The sequence below is a fragment of the Pistacia vera genome, unplaced genomic scaffold (genome assembly GCF_008641045.1).
Source record: "Pistacia vera cultivar Batoury unplaced genomic scaffold, PisVer_v2 Contig549, whole genome shotgun sequence".
NCBI classification, from domain to species: Eukaryota; Viridiplantae; Streptophyta; class Magnoliopsida; order Sapindales; family Anacardiaceae; genus Pistacia; species Pistacia vera.
In genome coordinates this window covers 545,739-565,240 of record NW_022196389.1, presented here as the reverse complement: position 1 = coordinate 565,240, position 19,502 = coordinate 545,739, and the positions used below count along the sequence as shown (strand labels likewise).

At 31.4% G+C, this 19,502-nt stretch overlaps 2 protein-coding genes across 2 annotated transcripts; both read right to left on the bottom strand.

Moving 5' to 3' along the window:
• Positions 1–1,744: 1,744 nt before the first annotated feature.
• On the bottom strand, positions 1,745–10,734 carry LOC116107831 (beta-galactosidase 16-like). The gene is made up of 19 exons (XM_031394118.1): positions 10,567–10,734; positions 8,643–8,738; positions 8,396–8,508; positions 7,862–7,928; positions 7,635–7,727; positions 7,387–7,530; positions 7,012–7,106; positions 6,738–6,843; positions 6,511–6,595; positions 6,106–6,224; positions 5,847–6,008; positions 5,319–5,491; positions 5,078–5,169; positions 4,830–4,939; positions 4,634–4,738; positions 3,160–3,264; positions 2,860–3,005; positions 2,223–2,393; positions 1,745–1,955 (listed from the first exon to the last, which is right to left on the bottom strand). The coding sequence occupies exons 1-18, from the start codon at positions 10,726–10,728 to the stop codon at positions 2,273–2,275; spliced, it is 2,094 nt and encodes a 697-aa protein (XP_031249978.1). The 5' UTR covers positions 10,729–10,734; the 3' UTR covers positions 1,745–1,955; positions 2,223–2,272.
• A 3,770-nt stretch (positions 10,735–14,504) lies between these two features.
• Positions 14,505–15,219, bottom strand: LOC116107820 (nicotinamidase 2-like). Its single transcript, XM_031394106.1, has one exon. It carries the CDS (start codon positions 15,157–15,159, stop codon positions 14,554–14,556), a length of 606 nt encoding a protein of 201 aa, XP_031249966.1. The 5' UTR covers positions 15,160–15,219; the 3' UTR covers positions 14,505–14,553.
• Between the last annotated feature and the right edge of the window lie 4,283 nt (positions 15,220–19,502).

Genomic DNA, 19,502 nt, shown 5'->3' with positions numbered 1-19,502 from the left:
ATAACAAAACAAAGACAGCAAAACACACTTTCTCTTCTTCACTAGAAGCAGCTCAAAGCCTCAAACAAATGTACAGTATAGATCCAATGGTCAATAGCTAATGTAATTGTGTTTGTTGTTGACTTAGTTTAACGGATGAGATGAGAGTTCACAAGGATTGCCCTCTCAGCAATCTTAGTTTATTATAAAACAGATTTGTAGAATCATTGTTGAATTTGGTTGAATAATATACAGTTACTCAAGAATTCCTTACCGTTCTTAGTTCTTAGTTCTCACTGAATTCTTTTTAAAAAATTTACATGGTATCAGAGCCTTCAAAGACTCACGTCACCATAATTAATTCTTCTAATTTTATTGGTTCAGCCAATAAAGGTGAAGAAAATAGAACAATGGAAACTGAAGTGAAAGTCTCTAGAGGAGCTGTGAATCAGATGAATTCAACTCTGAAGGTAATAACATCAACTGCAAAAGGTTCGAATTTTGATAATTTCTCTCTCTACCCTGACATGAATTTTCTTGTTGAGTAATGTGGAAATTAGTAGACTGCTCTAGTCACTAAAAGTGTATTGGACTGATTTGTAATGTTTGCAAGTAATATAGGTCTAAATGCAAATGGAAGAAAACTGTAAAACGCTGTCGTTCCATTCATTGTGAACAACTATAAATGTGGTTGTTTTATGTTACAATTCAGTTAATGAAAATTGATTCTCTTTGTTCTTCAGCAATCCGTTTCTTGATTTTTCGTTTAATCTCTGAAATTCTTCACTTGTAAAAATCCTGCTTCAAATTTCAAATTTCAATTTTCCCAACTCATTGCCAGTAATTTGGCTATGTTACATACCCTTTCTTGTTTTGTCATTATCATTCACTTTCCAAATGGTTGATTAATTATTGCTAACCATCTTTTACAGTAGTCAATCTTCATTACGGACATCTTGAAAATATTAACCTAATGATCAAGAGTGAGCGATTAATCACTAACTTCACAAACCCGAAAAACTAAAGCTAGTGGGATCCTTATTTCGTACTTTAAAATTTTCAGAACATTCAAACCTTCGAATTTTCATCCTTTACAGAGTAATTTTAGGTAAGTCAACAATAGTTACAAGGGAGTTTATATAATCATAATTAAGTATTTGTTGTTGAAGAGATAAGCTATATTTACAAGTGATAATTATTAATTCTTCAAATTTTATAAGACAAAATACACATATATCCTTAGTCCAATAGGACTCCTCTCATGAAACTTAGAATTTTTTTTTTTTTTTTTTCATTTTCTTTATCTAGTTTGAATATGGGAATTCGAACTTGAGACTTTTGACTATATTAAATTACCATCTCATGTAAAAGCTTAAGTTAGTAGGTGACAGTTCAACAATATATTAATCCAATTTTCCAAACATGCAAATTCATAATTGTTTAATTATGAGTACTTATGTGTCCTTAAGCTAAAAAATAAGGTATTAAGATACTAAGTATCTAATGAATAGGAAGAATAAGGGTCCATCTAACATGGCAGATGGCACTCCGTTAAGAAAAGTATAATAAACAAGCAAAAGAAATATTTATTCCATATCATTCACTCTCCTAATTCCTACACAAATGATTGGATAAAGATGGAACAAATATTGGTGTACTAAACTTTAAAAAATATATATATACCCATTATACACGGAAGAATCAATGATGAGATTATTCTGTAGAACAACTGAGAGAGCCAGCACTTGAATTTCAAACCTTCAAACAATTCAAGTGCAGAAAGATGAACTTTTATTTTTCTCATTGATAAATGGATGAATATTCTTCATTTCTGTTTTAAAATAAAGGAATACATGAATCAATTGTAATATGTTGAACAATCTTACAAAGAATCACACTGTGCTTCCACCAACAAAGTTTTTTGAATGCTTGGACATGGATCTTTGGATACAGCATCTCCTCTTCTCCATACAAGTCTGAAAAATGATGGTAGACAAAATATGTCAATGAAAATTAAAATAATCATAAATAACTTCATGAAAATTAAGATTTAATTTGTTCACAAAACTACAAAAGTATATTAATAGAATTTGTTTTTATGTTTTTTTGTAAACTTTTGGGTTTTACCTAAAGGCCTTTCATTTAAAACACTTTTATTTAATTGTGGTAATTTGAATTTTATAAATTTTACTGACTTCTTTGCATCAATATATGGAGATCATAAATAACTAAACAAAGCTCACCTTCTCCACAACGTCAATTCAATTAGATGTTGCCGCACATCCAAAATAAATTATACTCTTGTAATTGAAGCTGTGTCTAATGAGATTGATAGAGGAGATCCACGTCCCTCTTCTTCTAATATAACTAGAAGATTGCCTGTAGGTTTCAGGAAGGATCTTGGTACATGGTACCTAATTAAAAATGATTAAAAAGTTAGTAAAATATACCATAATTCTCTAATATGAACGTCCAATTTTTTTAAAAATTCAGATTTCTATTCTCGTTAACAACATAAAAACTTTGTTAAACAAAAACTAATCATGTCACTTTCAAAGTATAGGAAAAAAATTCATTTTTATGCGATAACTTTTCTACCTTGAGTTATTCATCCTTAACAATGGCGGAACTAAAAAATTATGTTTGGTGTCAAAGTGTAATATTTAATGAATTGGGAAACCAAAGGTTTATCGTAAAAAATTTGTTCCTCCCATATCCTTAGTTTTTATTTAACGAAATATATAATATTACAATCCTAATTTATATCCCATGCAAATGTTTTGACAAGTACATACTAAGTAAATGATAGATGATATATACTACTTTATAAATATATAATAGCACTTTTCGTTCAATTAATGATATATAAAAATTACTTACCATGTTTGTGAAGGAATGCCATTGGGAGTATGAAAAGAGACCCAATATCGACCAATACTTTCACCATTAACCCAAGCTTCACCTTTCCCCATCAAACCAAAGTTCAGAGCAATAGGTTCATCTCCCGCAGGTGCATCAAATACAGTCTATCATATATTCATAACCCACCAAAAAAAAAATCCATAAATAATGTGCTTAATTAGAACGTCAAATAATGTTGCCTATTCTGAGATTGGTCATTGAAATATTTATAGAAGAAAAAAGCTTTATATATCTTTTTTTTTTTTTCTTCTTACTTACCTTATACCATGAAAGCGGCTGTCGAGAAGACGAAAACTTTTTCCATTGAACTTTACTTGATCCTTGATCCGTGTAAATTTGCAAATTCTCCCCCAGTAATCCGACCTACAAAGAAAAAATAAATAAATGAATTTGATAAAAAGGATTTGATCAAGAGGAAAAAGTTGCTAGAGATTCTTTCATATTATAGAGTGACTATATATATTTCTACCGTATCCTATTCCTATCCTACCCAAAATACATATTTGTTTTCTATTCTGAAAATCCAATTTTATTTTATTTAACTTTTTTAAACCTTATAGGTTTGTTAATTTCACTAAACACTTCTAATAAAAAAAAAAATTATAAATTGACAAAAACACCCCCACACATTCACATATTCTTGAAAGCCGGTGGCAGGCTGTTGGCATTTAATGGGTAGGTGAGAGTATTTTTGTTAACTTTAAAACTTTTATTATAGGAGGTGTTTAACTAAATTAACAAATATAGGGGATTGAAAAATAATTTTACTAAACACATTTTTAAATTGAAATCCTCTCCTCATAATAATAACCCAACTCAATTTTTTCAAAAATACTACTCAAAATAATAAAGCAAACTCGTCCATAAATGTTGACTTATCGTTTAATAAAAGATTGCTTATATTCGATTGTTGTGAATGACTTGGGCTACAGCCCGGGTCTACTTTAAAAAAAAAAATTATTAATCAACTTAAAAAGAAAAAGAAAATTAGAGTAACTGAATATTACATATATAATTAGTTTATGTGTGTAGTGAGTCTTACAATTTTTTTTTTAGGTAAAGAAATAATATTATAAAAAGAATAAAAGAATGAGACCACAAGGGAGGTAGGTGCCCTAGACATGCCCAAGGACCAAGCAAAAAACACTAGCAAAAAGTGTCAAGAATTTACAATCCCTATGAACAATCGAGCTAGTCTCAATGAAGCGGACGCATGAGCAGACTAGCATCACAAAAACAGGGCAGGTCCTGCACAATCTATACACAACCACTAGCCACCAAAAACCCCATACATAGCAGCAAAAAAATAATAATAATAATAATAAAAAAATAAAATAAAAAATCAGCAGACGTTGCCCGGTGAAATGCATATCAAAATTTTTAGTTATAATAGATTTCCAATAAGCCAATATAGAATAGATATAGCAAACAATTATTTGCTTTATATATATATAAACAATTATTTTCTTTTATCTAACATTAATTTTTTTTTTTTCCTTTTTCTTTCTATATCTCCCTAGCAAAGAAAAATCATAATCCATAAATGATAAGGCAATAACAATTCTAACATTCTTTACCATAGATAAATAATTTAGTATTAATAATATTCATCTGAAAAATTATACTTATGGTTGTATTATTTAAAAAAAAAAACCAGCCCTCTGTAAACTAAAGGTTTCACCTGGCTGTTGTAGAAAGTTGTTTAATCGAATGTATATGCACTCGACCATACCTGATATCCCCATGAAGAATTAGTTAAGATGAGTTGTTTTTGTTGAACTTGAAGGGACACACTACGAAGTCCAAGACCCTTTGTCTCCATAAATGCTCCTGAATCCTTAATTCACACAAAAAGCCGCAGTAATTTACTGATTTGATGGGGATCAGTAGTTTTTAAAGAGATTGAGAGAGTTTAGACTGAATGGTACCGGTAATCCAACCATCACACTTAGCAATGAAATATTGTTGATCCCATTGTTTAAAGAAACCGTATTCTCAAGGGTAAATCTTGGATTCTGATGTGTCCCATGTGCAGATCCTAAATAACAACAAATTACAAAATTATATTAATTTGTTAATTAAAACTACCTTAATCCAATATCCAATATCCACATCCAAATATTTTATGTATATATAAAAAAGGAAAAATGTTACTAGAGGGAGAAATTATGCTTACCTGCTAGTACTCCATTGACAAATGCATGGAGAACATGCCCAAGAGAGTATACCTTCATTAGAGCTTTCGTATTGGAGGATTGATGTTGATACCTATTACAATGCCATAATTATAACATGATGTCAGAAATGATATGGAAATTTAATTAACGTAAGAATAAATTTATATTCACATATAATCGCTAACCGGATATGTATACCATTTGTAATTGCTGAATTATTATTATAATCGTAGTTCATACCTGAAATTATACCATAGGTAATCAGAAGAATCTCTAGCAGTAGTAATTTGTTCTAATAAAGTGTTTGATTTGAGTGTGGTGTCTTCATAATTAGGAATATGATCTATAAATTCTTCCCATCCATCCAATATTTTGCCTCGTATCATTGATCTTGAACTGTTTTGAGTGCTTACCTGTTCAAGATAAAAAAATAAAATAAAATCATTGAGCAATACGAACATCCTCAAGCAGTGAGTATAGACTAATTATATGGTTTATGATTCGAAAACAATATTCAAAAAGAGTAATATGATTCAAGTTTTTAGTGTTATATTAATATTTTTTACTACGGACGGGTGTGTTTGATATAATACTGAAAAATTATTTAAAAAACTATAAAATTATGAAAACGACAAATGTAAAATTGTTTTCTGATTGTCGATTACCTTTTAGTATTGCATCATAATTTAAAATTATTTATACCAAATGAGTTTTCATAAGATTGTTTGCATATCTTGTTTTTAGAAATTAAAGAGATGTAAGACTTGCCTTTGCAGTATTGAAGAATACGTTCTTGCAGTCAGGTAGAATGCTAATTGATTCGGCAGGGAGTGCATATGAAGAATTATGAAATATTACCTCGGTATCTTTTCCTCCTCTGTTCACCAGAAAGGCTGCACATTTTCTTGAATTTAAACGAAAAACATAGGCCTGCAATGCAACAATTTCATGAAATTATATAACAATTTTCAGCAACTCTGAATATAACAATCAGTTCCAATCTAGTATTAATATTAATTATTCTTACTTCTCGTCTATCACCCAGAGAATAAATAGTTTGTTGTCCACGAAGTAAATTTATTGAACAATGCTTGATTGCAGCATGCAATTCCTTCAGATGTCCCCATTTTGGTTGCCTAATCATACCTGATATTATCAAGAGAGTTTGCTTAACTAGCACATAATATATAATTTAGTAACAAAAGTTATATATATAAGACTAACGCTTTCTTTTTTTTTTTTTTTTTTGTTCAATCATAACGTATTGTGAAGAGAATTTATTTAAATAAAATTTGATATTATAATTAAAACTCTTAGTAAAACAGACAAACTATGACGATTTAGATCAACACATGTGACTTGCGTGTAGGTCGTGATTGAACGAACGGATGATGAACCTACAAAAAAATTCCTGAGAATTAAATATACATACCATATTCATCAAGAGGGGCTTGATCATAGTAACTTGTTATTACAAATGCAGATGCTACCCTTCCAAAATTAGTTCCACCATGGTACTGCGATAACAAATCTCTTTAGTTAATTGATATTGAAGAGAACTATTGTAGCATTGGAAACTCATCGTCAAGTTATAAATTATTTAATTAGCAAACATGAAATGAAAATTAATTTACTAATTAGCTATGGAAGAACCAATACCATATAGTAATTTACAAAGCTTCCATTCCTTGCAATCCATAGAGCAACATGAAATGCAATGTCCTCAGGAGATCTCAAGAGTGGTTCTTCACCATATACTTGATACCTTCAAGGTTTAAAGATGAGAAAAATAGGCAAAATCAAACCCATTTTAATTAGTAATTGGCTATGTTTCCAATAATATTTAGAAGAATATAATTGAATCACTTTCAGGTAAATTTAAAACTTGAAATTATAAAAGAAAATCAATGCGAAGATTAATTTGATGACATACTGAGAAGTCCAATTCTCTGTCCATATTGATGGCTTATTGGGTGAATTTGGCCCAACAAATGTCTGTCCACATTTCATACCGTTGCATGCGTTAATCTGCAAATTACATAAATTTAAATGATCTCGTGAAGCAATGAATTAAATGTGCGGATGTCTCGAAGTTTTTAACGTGCCAACCAAAGATAAGTGATTAGTCTCTGGCTTTTGATTTCACAATTTGTGAAGACAGCAACTAATCACTCATCTTTGATCCGTACATTAAAAACTTCATGACATCTTCATTAGAGATTGACTAATGGATTAAAAATCTCTTTATACTGATTAATGTGTTTTCCAAGATGATTAGAGATTATTGATTGATTAATATATCAATTACCACTGGATCAGGAGCATCATCTTGCTTGCACATCACCCAGGGGACTCCAGTTTGAAGTCCTGCAGCCATTTCTGCAGCCCATTTCACATATGGTGGCCCTCTCTCTTTGAAAGCAGCTTCTACCATCGAATACTCATTTTCGATCTATACATATATAACAATTTCAGAACCTAAACAATATTTATAAATTGCATGGCTATAAATTAATTAATGGTTTTTTTTTTCATTTAATACGTAAAGAAATAAACCTGAGATAATATGATCGGGCCTCCTTGTGAAGCATATAACCCTTCTGATTTCATCATGTTTACTATTTTTGTTGTAAAGTTTTGCATGTAAACCTTCCATCAAATAATAGTCAGCAAATAATTAGTGTAATTAAATTATCAAATCAATACCAGAGTTCGATTCTAATTTCTTAATGAAAAAAATAAAGTAAAAGTTAATTTAAGCCTAGAAAAATTATAGCATTTACCTTGAAGGGTTCATTGTCACATCGAAAAGTAATGCCTGGAATGTCACGCAGCCAAAATGGTAGACCTCTGCAACCCATTTCATAACTTACCATTATTTTTTATTATATATATTAATATATTTTATTTATAAAAATATAACTTTATTTTACAATACATTAATGTCATTAAATAATTAAATTTTTGTAACTAATGTCTTAAAACTAAGAAAATTATAATGAATTTTATTCGCTCCTTGAGAGATAAAAAAGTCTTAAGCCTCTCAACGAATTTCGGAAAATCTTATATATTCTTATTTATAGGATTTTTGGCATTTATAGAATTTTTTTTTATAGTTTTAAGGGTTTTTTTTTAATATAATTTTAATGGGGTTTTTTTTTTTTTATTTCAAATGAGTATTTAATACATTTCAAAAATCATTAGTACATTTAAGATTGAGATATCTTTCAGGACAAATGAAATTAACCACAGCAAAAATTTTTAATTTTTGATGATTTTGAGGAAAGAAAATAACAAAATTGAAATATATGATATACCCGTAAGACCATTCACTCTCAATAAAAGGTCCAATCCTGAGGCTAGCATAGAGCCCTTGCGCTTGTATTTCTTTTATGAACTTCACTAGATCTTTTCTTCCACTAAAATCATACTGCATATTAAACACATAAATAATGATAATAATTAACAAAATAATAATAGACATAAATAAAATCTCGATGAAGCCTTATTATTGAACTTACGTCAATGAATGACAGGAAAAAATTAATTAAATTAATTAATTACCTGCCCTGGTTGGGGCTCATGAAGGTTCCAAAACACATAGGTTTGAATCACATCTAGCCCTCCATCTTTGGCTTTGCTTATCAAAGATGCCCATGTCTGAAAAAATATGAAATTAATTAAATATTGAGTAACATTTTATGTGAATTTCCTATTAGAAAATTTAAGATTGCATAATATATTTAGCTTGTTTATAGCAAAAGCTATGAAAATATTATTTTATTTTGACATATGACAAAAGAATATATTCGTTTACCAGCTTCAAAGTAACGTAAAATGTTGGTGATAATATTTTTATACAACATAATTAATGTATTCAGTATCTTTAAACATAAAATTAAATTATAAAACTATACGGAGACAAAGATTACGTATGTCTTCATTTTTTCTGTTTTCATTTTTTATTTTATCTCATAAAATAAGTAATACTCGTTCATTTATTATTTTTGTTTTCTAAAACAGAAAATCTGGAAAACAGATAATCTTATGGGTCTAAAAAATTGAACACACAAAAATAAATAATAATATTAATTTTAAAAAATATTAAATGTGTATTTTTTAATTTTGAAAATACAAAAGTCAATTTAAAAAAAAAAAACAAACAAACAAACAAACAAAACAAAAACACAAAAACAATAAGGAAGGCCACCGAAATATCTTCTATGATTTAGGCTGTATATGAAGATTATACAAGGCTATACGTCTAATAATAATGACAATTTTCATTTACTTGAGAGATAAAATATCTCAAACTTTTATGGCCATTCCTTTTATTTTGTAATTGTAAATATCAGAGATGACTCGAAGAAATCATCAAAGCTGGATGGTCATATCTGGCTCTTCTTTTCGTTGATTTGGAAAAAAAATACACCTTATTTTATTTGTTAACAAAATATAAATATAATAAATACATGACTTGAGGAAATTTCTTATGCAATGAGCGAAGGTACCAATATCTAGAATCTGATGGACTTGATAGTCAAACCCATAGAAATTATCGTTTTTGAAAATGCTCAAACTTTTTTATTCTAAAAAATATTTTCATTTCGTAAAAATAAAGATCATGTTTGGATCCGTTGTTTTTGACTATTTTTCTCATTAATTGTTGCTTGTTTATGAAGATATCTTAAAATAAATGTTAGATTTATTTATTGCAAGTGGGCAGCGCACAACAATACTAGATCAAATTTAAGTAAAATAAAGAAGAAGAAAAAAAAAAAAAAAAGGAAAGAAAATATCCGGTTAATAAGCAGCATCCGATTTTTAAGGTGTGATTCGTGTGAATTAGGATTAAATTTTTTGATGATTTGATGTACTTTACTTGTAAAAAGACAAAAATATACATATCTTTTAATATATTGATTTGATTAATTTAGTGTCCATTAATCGTTTTTACGTATGCTCTAATGACATACATTAAAACAAAATCATAAATCACAACTTCATTATTGGAGGATCTTTTTAGTGGTGTGAAAACTTTTCTATTTCATAACACATTATTATTTTTATTTTTATTTTTTTAGTAACGTACAATTTCATATATCATGCAACATTCAACGTTAAACTGGCAACAAACAATTTTTTATATCAGTTAAACATAATTTTTTAACATAAATTCTATGTCGTAAAGTTTTAAGATTATTAAACTAATAATACTTTATCAACGTTCTTTAGTTAGAATTAGACTATAATAACTTAAATTTTTTATAGTTATCAATCCAATAACTTAATTTTTTATTTTTTATAGTTGCATAACGATATACAAACTTTGAAAAATGTTAACAAATATCATATACTTTTATACGAGAAACATTATTGGACAAAATTTTACTCTAAAAAACACTCCCGAAAGTTGTTCTAAAATAGGATTTTCACCATGCATGCCATATAAAGGAATGAACAGAAAGAAAGAATGAATGGAGAATACCTCAGGAGGACTTCGAGGATAATGAATAGAACCAGAGAACAAAATGTTCCGTTGGCCGTCAATGATCAAAGATCTGCCATCGTATGTCACTTGGCTGCCACGAGCGCCGCCACTAAACACCACCGCCACTAACACAAACCAACACAAAAGCGGCCTCACCATCGTCTCCTGCTAGGTCAAACTAGCTACAAAATTAATGGAATGGCTCACTCTATGAAGAAAGAACACACTCTCTTCTGTTTCTTTAAATAGACAAAAAATATTGTATATACAAATGGAAATCGTAATCTCAGGGAAATCATTTTTGAGACATTACGTGGAAAAGAAGGGAAAGCTTAAGACAGTCACCAACGGGATCAATCTTTATTCGATAAAAATAAAGATTTGCTTAGTTACATATATGGTCATGAATATTGATTAATTAATTTATTGTTTCTATTTGTTAATAAAAAATCAATGGCCAGTTGTTATGAAAACAAGATGAGAAATATTGAGAGTGAGAGGCGGCAGAGAATGGGGCTCAGTGTTGTTGCACGTCAACTGGGTTTTGGTTTCAAGATTTGGACGGTTCTTTCAGTGTGAAAAAGACCGTGAGACAACACAGGTCAATAAAGTCACAGTAATTATTTTAGTGCAAGTATTCTCAATTTTAACCTGTAAATTAAGTAGAGAGAAAGTCTTAATCCACCTTGAGCTTTTGGTCTAATAGTAAAGGTCCTGGACTTTCAAATACTAGGAAATACCCCCCTCAAACTAATAATCGCTAATCAAATTTTAACTCTGAAAAAGCATTTTTTAAGAAAAAACGAGTGAATTAAGAGTGAGTTACTCGTTTTTTTCTTACATGTATGAGTGAAATATTCATCTTACCCTTACATAGATTAAGGTCTATTAGAATTAGGAGAACCTATAATAGTAGTTTAAACTGCCTAGACCCCAACCCGTAAATGCAATTATCTCAAATTAAGTATGAGATGATTGCTTTGTTAATATCAATTAAAATACTAGAAATAAGTAAATTATTAAATATAGCGAATAATTAATTTGCTGCCGGATTATTTGGGATGAATGACGAATTTCACACATAAATTAAAAGCTTGCTTCTAAAGCTACATATGTACGTAAGAAAATGCTGTATTTTCGGCTATTGTCTTTTATACATATCTGATTAATTGTACAACATTATGTATGGATATGTTTTGAAGGTAAATATATTTTCTTAAGTTACATGGATTTCAGTGTTTCTGAAAAGGTCGGGTGCATTTTAAATTAAATGGTCGCACGACGGGTATATAAAATTTAATCTACCATTAGATGAACAAAAAAATATTCTTCGTTTTTAATTTTGGTTTTGTAATAAGAAAAAAATCAAAAACTACCTCTAGGTAGTTTAATGGTTTGCTTGGGACTCTTGAATGTATTACTCAAGATATTCTGAATTCAAATCCCTACGAGTACTATTAATAAGAGATAACCACTAGAAGTTTATCCCTCTTTAACTTTAGGACCACATGGAACTAATTGAAGCATACGTAAGTTGGTCCAGACACCCCTAGATACTCTAAACCCTAAACACCACCATTCCTGTCGTTTGCATCCATCGCTGAAATTTTATCATCTTCTAGCGAAATTTGCACCCATGAGAAGGTATAATTACAACGCAATCGGACGGCGTCACAACCTTGGGTTGCTTAGCGATGCTGCCTATGTTTTGAAATATTATGAAATGAATGGCGCGATGCAATTGCAATGTTGTGGAGCATTCTTGTTCAGCAACGCAGCCTTCTGGTTGTTCACCGACGTCGTGTCTATGTCACAACATTATCAAAAGATAATAATGCATCCCGACGCTTTCTGCATCAAGGTTGAATCTTGCGATGTTATTTTAGCGTTAGAATAACTTTATTCCAACAAGTTTTTTTACTTTTTTGATGCTTAATGACGTCCATTATTTCTATGGTGATATGTAGCTAATTAATTAAGATTTAAGAATCAACATATTTTTACTGTTCATTCTAACTCGTAGTTGACTTTAGGATTTGTGGATCTTACATAGATTTAAGTTTGTGGTGAATTTCTTCATGTGTTAAACAACTTGTCAGATTGTGAGTAGTGGTCCATGTGAAAGAAACAATTGAAGAAGCTTCGTGTTTGAAGAGTGTCAGAAACATGTGAGTGATTGAGGCAATTAGAAGTGAAGTGTTGATCCAAAATTTCTACATGCTTTCATTTTAATGATCACAAAAGAATGTGTTAACCCAACCTTCTACATGAATATGGAAATTTAAGCAGTAACATAACAAGGATTTTTAGTAAATGGGTTCAAAATATTTAAATTTATAATAAAATTTTGTGGAGTCAATATATACTTAAGTGGAATTATAATTGTGCATATCATAATATAGAAAGTCTTTTTTTATTTTTTTTTTCGTAGTTTGAGTTGATTCAATTGAATCCATATGTTATAGTGTTGCTATATCCCTAGATTCAAGACCAACTCATATTCACTTGGTCTAAGTTGGTTTATTAAAATTATGCACCATTGAATTAATTTGTTTGCAATGAGTGTGATGGTGCTAGTTATGAACCTTGACTCACCATTGATTAGGGATGGGCATAAAACGCGGTCCCGCGGAGACCCATCCGGCCGTGTATATATATATATATATATATTAAAAAGTCAATCATATATATTATATACCTATATTAATTTTAATATTTGAAAATCAATCATATATTATACAATCACAAATTATAATTGTGTAAGTATTTTATGAAATCATATACAAATAGGTAGTAAATAAAACTAGATTAAATATAATAAATTATCATAAATATTTGTAATATATTTATACGTTGTACATAATATGTTAATAAACAAAAATTATATATTCGACATTATACATTGTACATTATATATTATAGATGGTATACATTTGACATTATACATTTTACATTATATATGGTTTATCAGTATAATGTATATAATGTATATATGTTATACATTATACATAATATATTATTATCTATAATCATATGTTAATACAAAATATATATGTTATATATGTGTAATATATCATTTGATGTTTTGATTAATTATAATAAATCAATAAATTATTATAGATTTAATTTCTTTTTGGATGGTATATTATAATTTGAAAAAAATAGTAACAAAGGACACAAAACCCTCAAACGGACTTTATTCAAGGATTTCTCAAATTTTCCAAATGGGCTAAGGGCCGGGATCGAAAAATCCCATTGAGCTTTTGGGCGGGGTCAGAGACTGGAGTCCCCGACCCCGGCCCAACCTGTGCCCATCCCTACCGCTAATCAATGGATGCATTCAACGTTAAAGACGTGTGCAGACATTTTCGTCACTTTTTTTTTTGTAAATTACTAAAATATTGTACCAAACAAAATAACAATTTTAGCCCTCTTCAGTTAGAATTTTCGTCACTTAACAGCTAAGAAGGGAGGCTCTTGATATTTCTTTAAACCTTAGGGAAATTGGTGACCACTTTAGGAAGGTGTAGGGGCTTGTAGAATTTTAATGAAACCTTTAGGAGGCCGAAAATAGACCTATTAAATAAGAGGAGATATTAAAATTTATGTTTGATTGTGGTTACAATTAATTTTCAATAAATAGAATATGATTCAAAATTTTGAATTGTATGTTCCTAATATTAATATTAAAAATATATTTGATATAATATTCAAATTAAAGGTTAAACAAAATTATGAAAACAACTTCTAGTTATTTTCTCACTTTACATTTTTTAGAATTGTATTTAAAACTTATTTTTGAAAATAATTTGACTCATTACTACAATCATTTTCATGAGATTTTTTTGTATCCGTTGTTTTCAAAGACACAAAATTGTATTCAAATTCTATATCTAATATACCATAAATTAGAGAAATTATCTGCTGAACTTTATTTAACATTTAAAAACACAAACACAAACTCAACAAACATAAAAACATTTCTTAATTCCCAAAAAGCCCCGCTTGAAGCCTTTTGCAGTCAACCAAGTAAGCAAATCCATATGCCAAGTTCTTCAACGTGGCCTCGTGAAGCTCCGGATCCGACGTGGCAGTCGCATCCGTAGAAAAAAACACCCTATATCCTCTCACAAACGCCTCACGCGCCGTCGTTTCACAACACAAATTAGTCATAACTCCACTAACTATAACCTCCTGCACCCCCATCTCCACCAGCCGCTCATGCAAGCGCGTGTTAGCAAGCGCGCTGTACGTATTCTTTTCAATCACCTCGTCAACACCCGCCAGCCGTCCGATCTGGGGCATGAGCTGGGCCTCAACGGTGCCGTCGTAAATAAGGTCGTTGTTCCACCACTCGCCGAGCATGGCGTAGTCGGCGGGAGACTTATGGCAGTGGCGGGTGAAGAAGACGGGGATGGAGGCGCGTCGGCAGAGGTGGATGGTGGTGAGAACGTTGTCGAGAATGGGTTTGGCCATAGAGGAGAAATAGTTTTGCATGTCGATTACTAATAAAGCACAAGTTTTGGGATCTGGGTTTCTCTTTCGAATTTCGTATTTCTTGTATGATGAACAATTCAATGAAGTCGCCATTTTTTTGAATGAAGAGTTGTTTGTTTTGCATGGGGATTTGCAATGGGGAAGAAGAAGAGATAAAAAAGATTAGCCAAGACATTTCTGGATTCTGCTGGATGTTTCTCTTGGTTAATTACTGTTACATTCCTATGTTGTGAGTATGTTACATGGTGGTACATTAGTATTGAAACGTGATATCTGCACCCCTAGACCCTAGTGCCATGTTTTTTCGGATTTTCTGTATGGCCTCAGTGTTTTTTTATTTAAAAACAAAAAGAATTTGGAACGGTTAATAAGTAATAACTATAATCCCTTTTAGGTATAATTAAACAACAAAATCCTTTGGGAATCAAAGTAATAATAGAAATCTCTTTACTTTTTAAGTTTTTATTGTTAAAATAAATGATACAAAGGTAATTAGGTAAATATTCATTACCCCATCGTGTTATAAATTGAAACAATTAACTAACGTCTAGGAATTTTTTTTATTTTTTAAATCTCACAGAAAACCTTTTTTTTGGAATAATAATTACATAATATGATTATTATACTACACGGAATAGTAGATAATAAAATACGGAAACTTTATAAAACTGTATTAAAGCCGAATTTTTTCATGAATTTTTTTTTTATTTACATAGAAATTAATGATATAAATATTTTGTTACAAGAAGTTTAAATTATAAATTATTGAGGAAACATAAAACTCCATCCACACGCTATGTTTTTAAACGATAAGAACATCAAAAACTATATATTAAATAGGAGATTGGATTAATTTTATGTTATATTTAATATGATAATTTTTTTATAAGTAGCGATTTTTTTTTTTTTCTAAAAGCTCTGATATTATAGTAAGACTTATTTATCCATATAAAATACGTGGGGCCGCTTCATATTCATATATGTAGTTAGAGCATGAATTAATATAATTCTGCAACTATTTAACACTTAGTCAACTTTATCCCAATAAATTTTTTATTTTTATTGCTTTATCCAATTAATAATGAATTAGTTTAAGATTAAAAAAATGCACTGATCTGATGCTCGACCAATCTTACTTGTTATTAGGAAGTAGCCATAAGGAGAAAGACATGTAATACAAAAAACAATTTTAATTTGATTTTTTTTCATAAGTTATTTGTCATGAGCTTATTTTTTATTTCTTTGGGGGGGTTTAATTTAATAACCCAATTACTAATTCTAGGGTTAATTTATGGCGAAATTCCATATAAATAATATTACCAAATTACCCTTAAAATAAATTAGTAAATTACTTTTTTAACCACCCATCCACTAAAGTTAAAGTTCCTTCTCCCCCTCACATTTTTTTTTTTGATTTTCCACTCTCTTCTTCCTCGCATCTTTCTTCCAATTTGTCTCTCTCGACTGAACCTGCATTTCTTTCCGGTCAACTCCTTCATTTCTCCTCCTCTTTCCTTTCTTTCTTCTCTTCTTCCTTTATTTTTTCTTATCCTCTCTTTCCTTTCTTTCTTCTCTCCTTCTCTCCATGGTTGCTTGGCCCTCGCGTGGGTTTGGGTCGCCACATGACGGCCTCGTGGTGGTTGAATTTTGGCCAAATCGCGGCGACCTGATTTGGATTTGGTGGCTAGAAAAGAAATTGTTGATTGGATCGTTAATGTGGGTTCTCTCAGACAGATGAATTTTGTGTTATTTGTGTCAGGAATCGATGTGGAGAGGCAAAGAGCAGCAGTTCAAGAAATTGATACTACCAAAGAGAAGAGAGAAAGGAGAAAATTTAATGTATTTTCATGTTGTATAAACCTGTACAAGGCTAATTTATACACCTTTTGTAAATGTAAAAATGGAAAATAATGAATACAAATAAATGTAATTATTCAATCAATCACATAAAATAGGGATTGATTGAATGACAAAATTACTCCTTGATCACAGCTAGCAGGGATCAAGGAAAAGCTGTAATGATTGTGCATTCCATATTTCATCACTCCCCTTCAAGCTTGTGGTTTATAAATGTCAAAAACTCCAAGCTTGCTAAGTAAATATGAATGTTGTCTGCTGCATAATGGCTTTGTGAAAATGTCTGCTGGTTGTTCTGAAGTACGAATGTGCAAAGTCTTGATCACCCCTTCTTGTATTTTGTTTCCGACGAAGTGGCAATCAATCTGTACATGTTTCGTTCTTTCATGGAATACTGGATTTGCTGCAATGTCATTTGCAGCTTTGTTGTCACAGTATAAAAGGACAGGCTTTCTTACTTGTACCTTTAGATCTTCCAATAACCCCAAAATCCAGATGATCTCACATGTCGTCTTTGCCATAGCTCTGTATTCGGCTTCTACTGAAGATAGAGATACCGTTGATTATTTCTTCGTCTTCTAAGAAATAAGAGCTCTCCCTAGCTTGATACAAAAACCTGTAAGTGATTTTCTTGTCATTGGAGATGTGGCCCAGTTCGAGTCACAATGAGCTGTGATATCCCATTTTTTGTCTCGAGGAAGGAGGAGTCCTAATCTAGGACATCCTTTTAAGTACTTTAGAACTTTTATTGCTGCATCCATATGAGATTGTTTAGGCCCATGCATGAACTGGCTAAGAATGTGGATTGCATAACTAATGTCTGGACGAGTCATGGTGAGATAGATCAATCGTCCAACAAGTCTTTGATACTTTGTAGGATCTTCCAGAGGTGGGTTATCTTCGGAGGGTGATATCCCACTGTCATATTCCTGAGTAGTCAGCTTTGTATTCTGTTCTACTGGAATAATACTTGGCTTGCATCCCGGTAGTCCTAAATCAGAGATAAGTTCCAAGACATATTTCCATTGGCTAAGAGATATTCCTACTGGGGATCTTGCAATTTCAATGCCTAGGAAGCTCTCTCAAATATTTTATTCAGAATTGTTTGTTAAGATGCTCTTTTAAGGATTTGATGTCTGCTTCATGATTTCCTATAATAAGAATGTCATTGACATAGATGATGAGAGCAATAAAAGTTTTACCTTTGTTCTAGGTAAATAATGCAGAGTCATGTTTGGACTGAACAAATCCTATGCCAGTTAGAGCTTTACTGAATTTCTCATTCCATAGTCGGGATGCTTGTTTTAGCCCATAGAGGGATTTTTGCAAATGACATACTGTGTTCTCCTCTTGTCTGCGTAATCTCGGAGGAAGATCCATATATATTTCTTCATGAAGATCACCACGAAGAAATGCATTATGAACGTCCATTTGATGGAGAGGTCAGTCACGAACAGAAGCTACTGTAAGAAAAGTATGAACTGTGACATGTTTGGCTACGGGTGAAAAAGTGTCCTGATAATCAAAACCTTCCCGCTGAGTGTATCCCTTGGCCACTAATCGAGCTTTGTACCTTTCAATGGAGTCAGCAGCATGATGCTTGATTTTGTAGACCCATTTACAGCCAATAGGTTTTCTACAAGAGGGGCGAGGCATGAGATCCCAAGTATGATTCTGAGAGAGACCAATAAGCTCAGCAGCCATGGCTTGACGCCAGTGAGAGTGTTGAACAGCCTCTAAGTAACTAGCGGGTTCTCGTTCGACAGAGATGTTACTGATGCAAGCTCTATATATAGGAGAGAGACGATTATAAGTCACATAATTAGAGGTGGGATACAGTGTATCTTAAGGATCTGAAATGGTGGGACACTCATAATCTGCTACCCAGATTGGTGGTTTTTTCTGGCGAGTATTGTGACGTGTAGGAACATTGGGAGCTTGAATAGGAGATCTGGGTGGAGAAATAGATGTAGAGAGTTGAACAGGTGAATCTTCTGTAGTGTTATCAGTGTTCGTTGTGTCAAAGTCAATAGTAGGGGTGCTGGGCTGAGAAACCTGTGGATTAGGAACCATAGTGAACAAGGGATCTTGAAGAGTATCAGTGACAAGGAACAGTCGGGGTGATGGTGATGGAACAATATCCTTTGCGGCAAATGGAAAAATGTCTTCATGAAATACAACATCTCGGGAGATCAAAAACTTTTTTGTAACTGGATCATATAGCCTGTAACCCCTATAAAAACACAACAGGTGGCCCGGGTACCAAACTTATCATGTGATCCAAGAGTGGCAACATAACAAAGACATCCAAAGACTCGAAGATGATCTAGAAATGGTTGGTTCTTGAATAATACCTCATAAGGGGTATTTCCATGAAGGACTCTACTGGGCATGCGGTTGATCAGGTAGGTAGCAGTGATCACACATTCGCCCCAAAAGGAGATGGGTAGGTAGGCTTGATGTTTAAGGGCGCGGGCTACTTCTAGAAGATGACGGTGTTTGCGTTTGACAACCCCATTTTGTTGTGGAGTATATGTGCAAGAGCTTTCATGCAATATGCCGAGGGATGAAAAAAGGGA

What these genes read in the sequence shown, in the direction of transcription:
- LOC116107820 (XM_031394106.1), bottom strand. Translation starts at nt 15,159, where the DNA reads ATGGCGACTTCATTGAATTGTTCATCATACAAGAAATACGAAATTCGA.
- LOC116107831 (XM_031394118.1), bottom strand. Translation starts at nt 10,728, where the DNA reads ATGGTGAGGCCGCTTTTGTGTTGGTTTGTGTTAGTGGCGGTGGTGTTT. An exon ending in GCTTTGTAAATTACTATATG is followed by an intron (nt 6,596 to 6,737) that starts GTATTGGTTCTT and finishes TTGTTATCGCAG; the next exon opens with TACCATGGTGGAACTAATTT. An exon ending in GTGTGATGGTTGGATTACCG is followed by an intron (nt 4,739 to 4,829) that starts GTACCATTCAGT and finishes GTGTGAATTAAG; the next exon opens with GATTCAGGAGCATTTATGGA.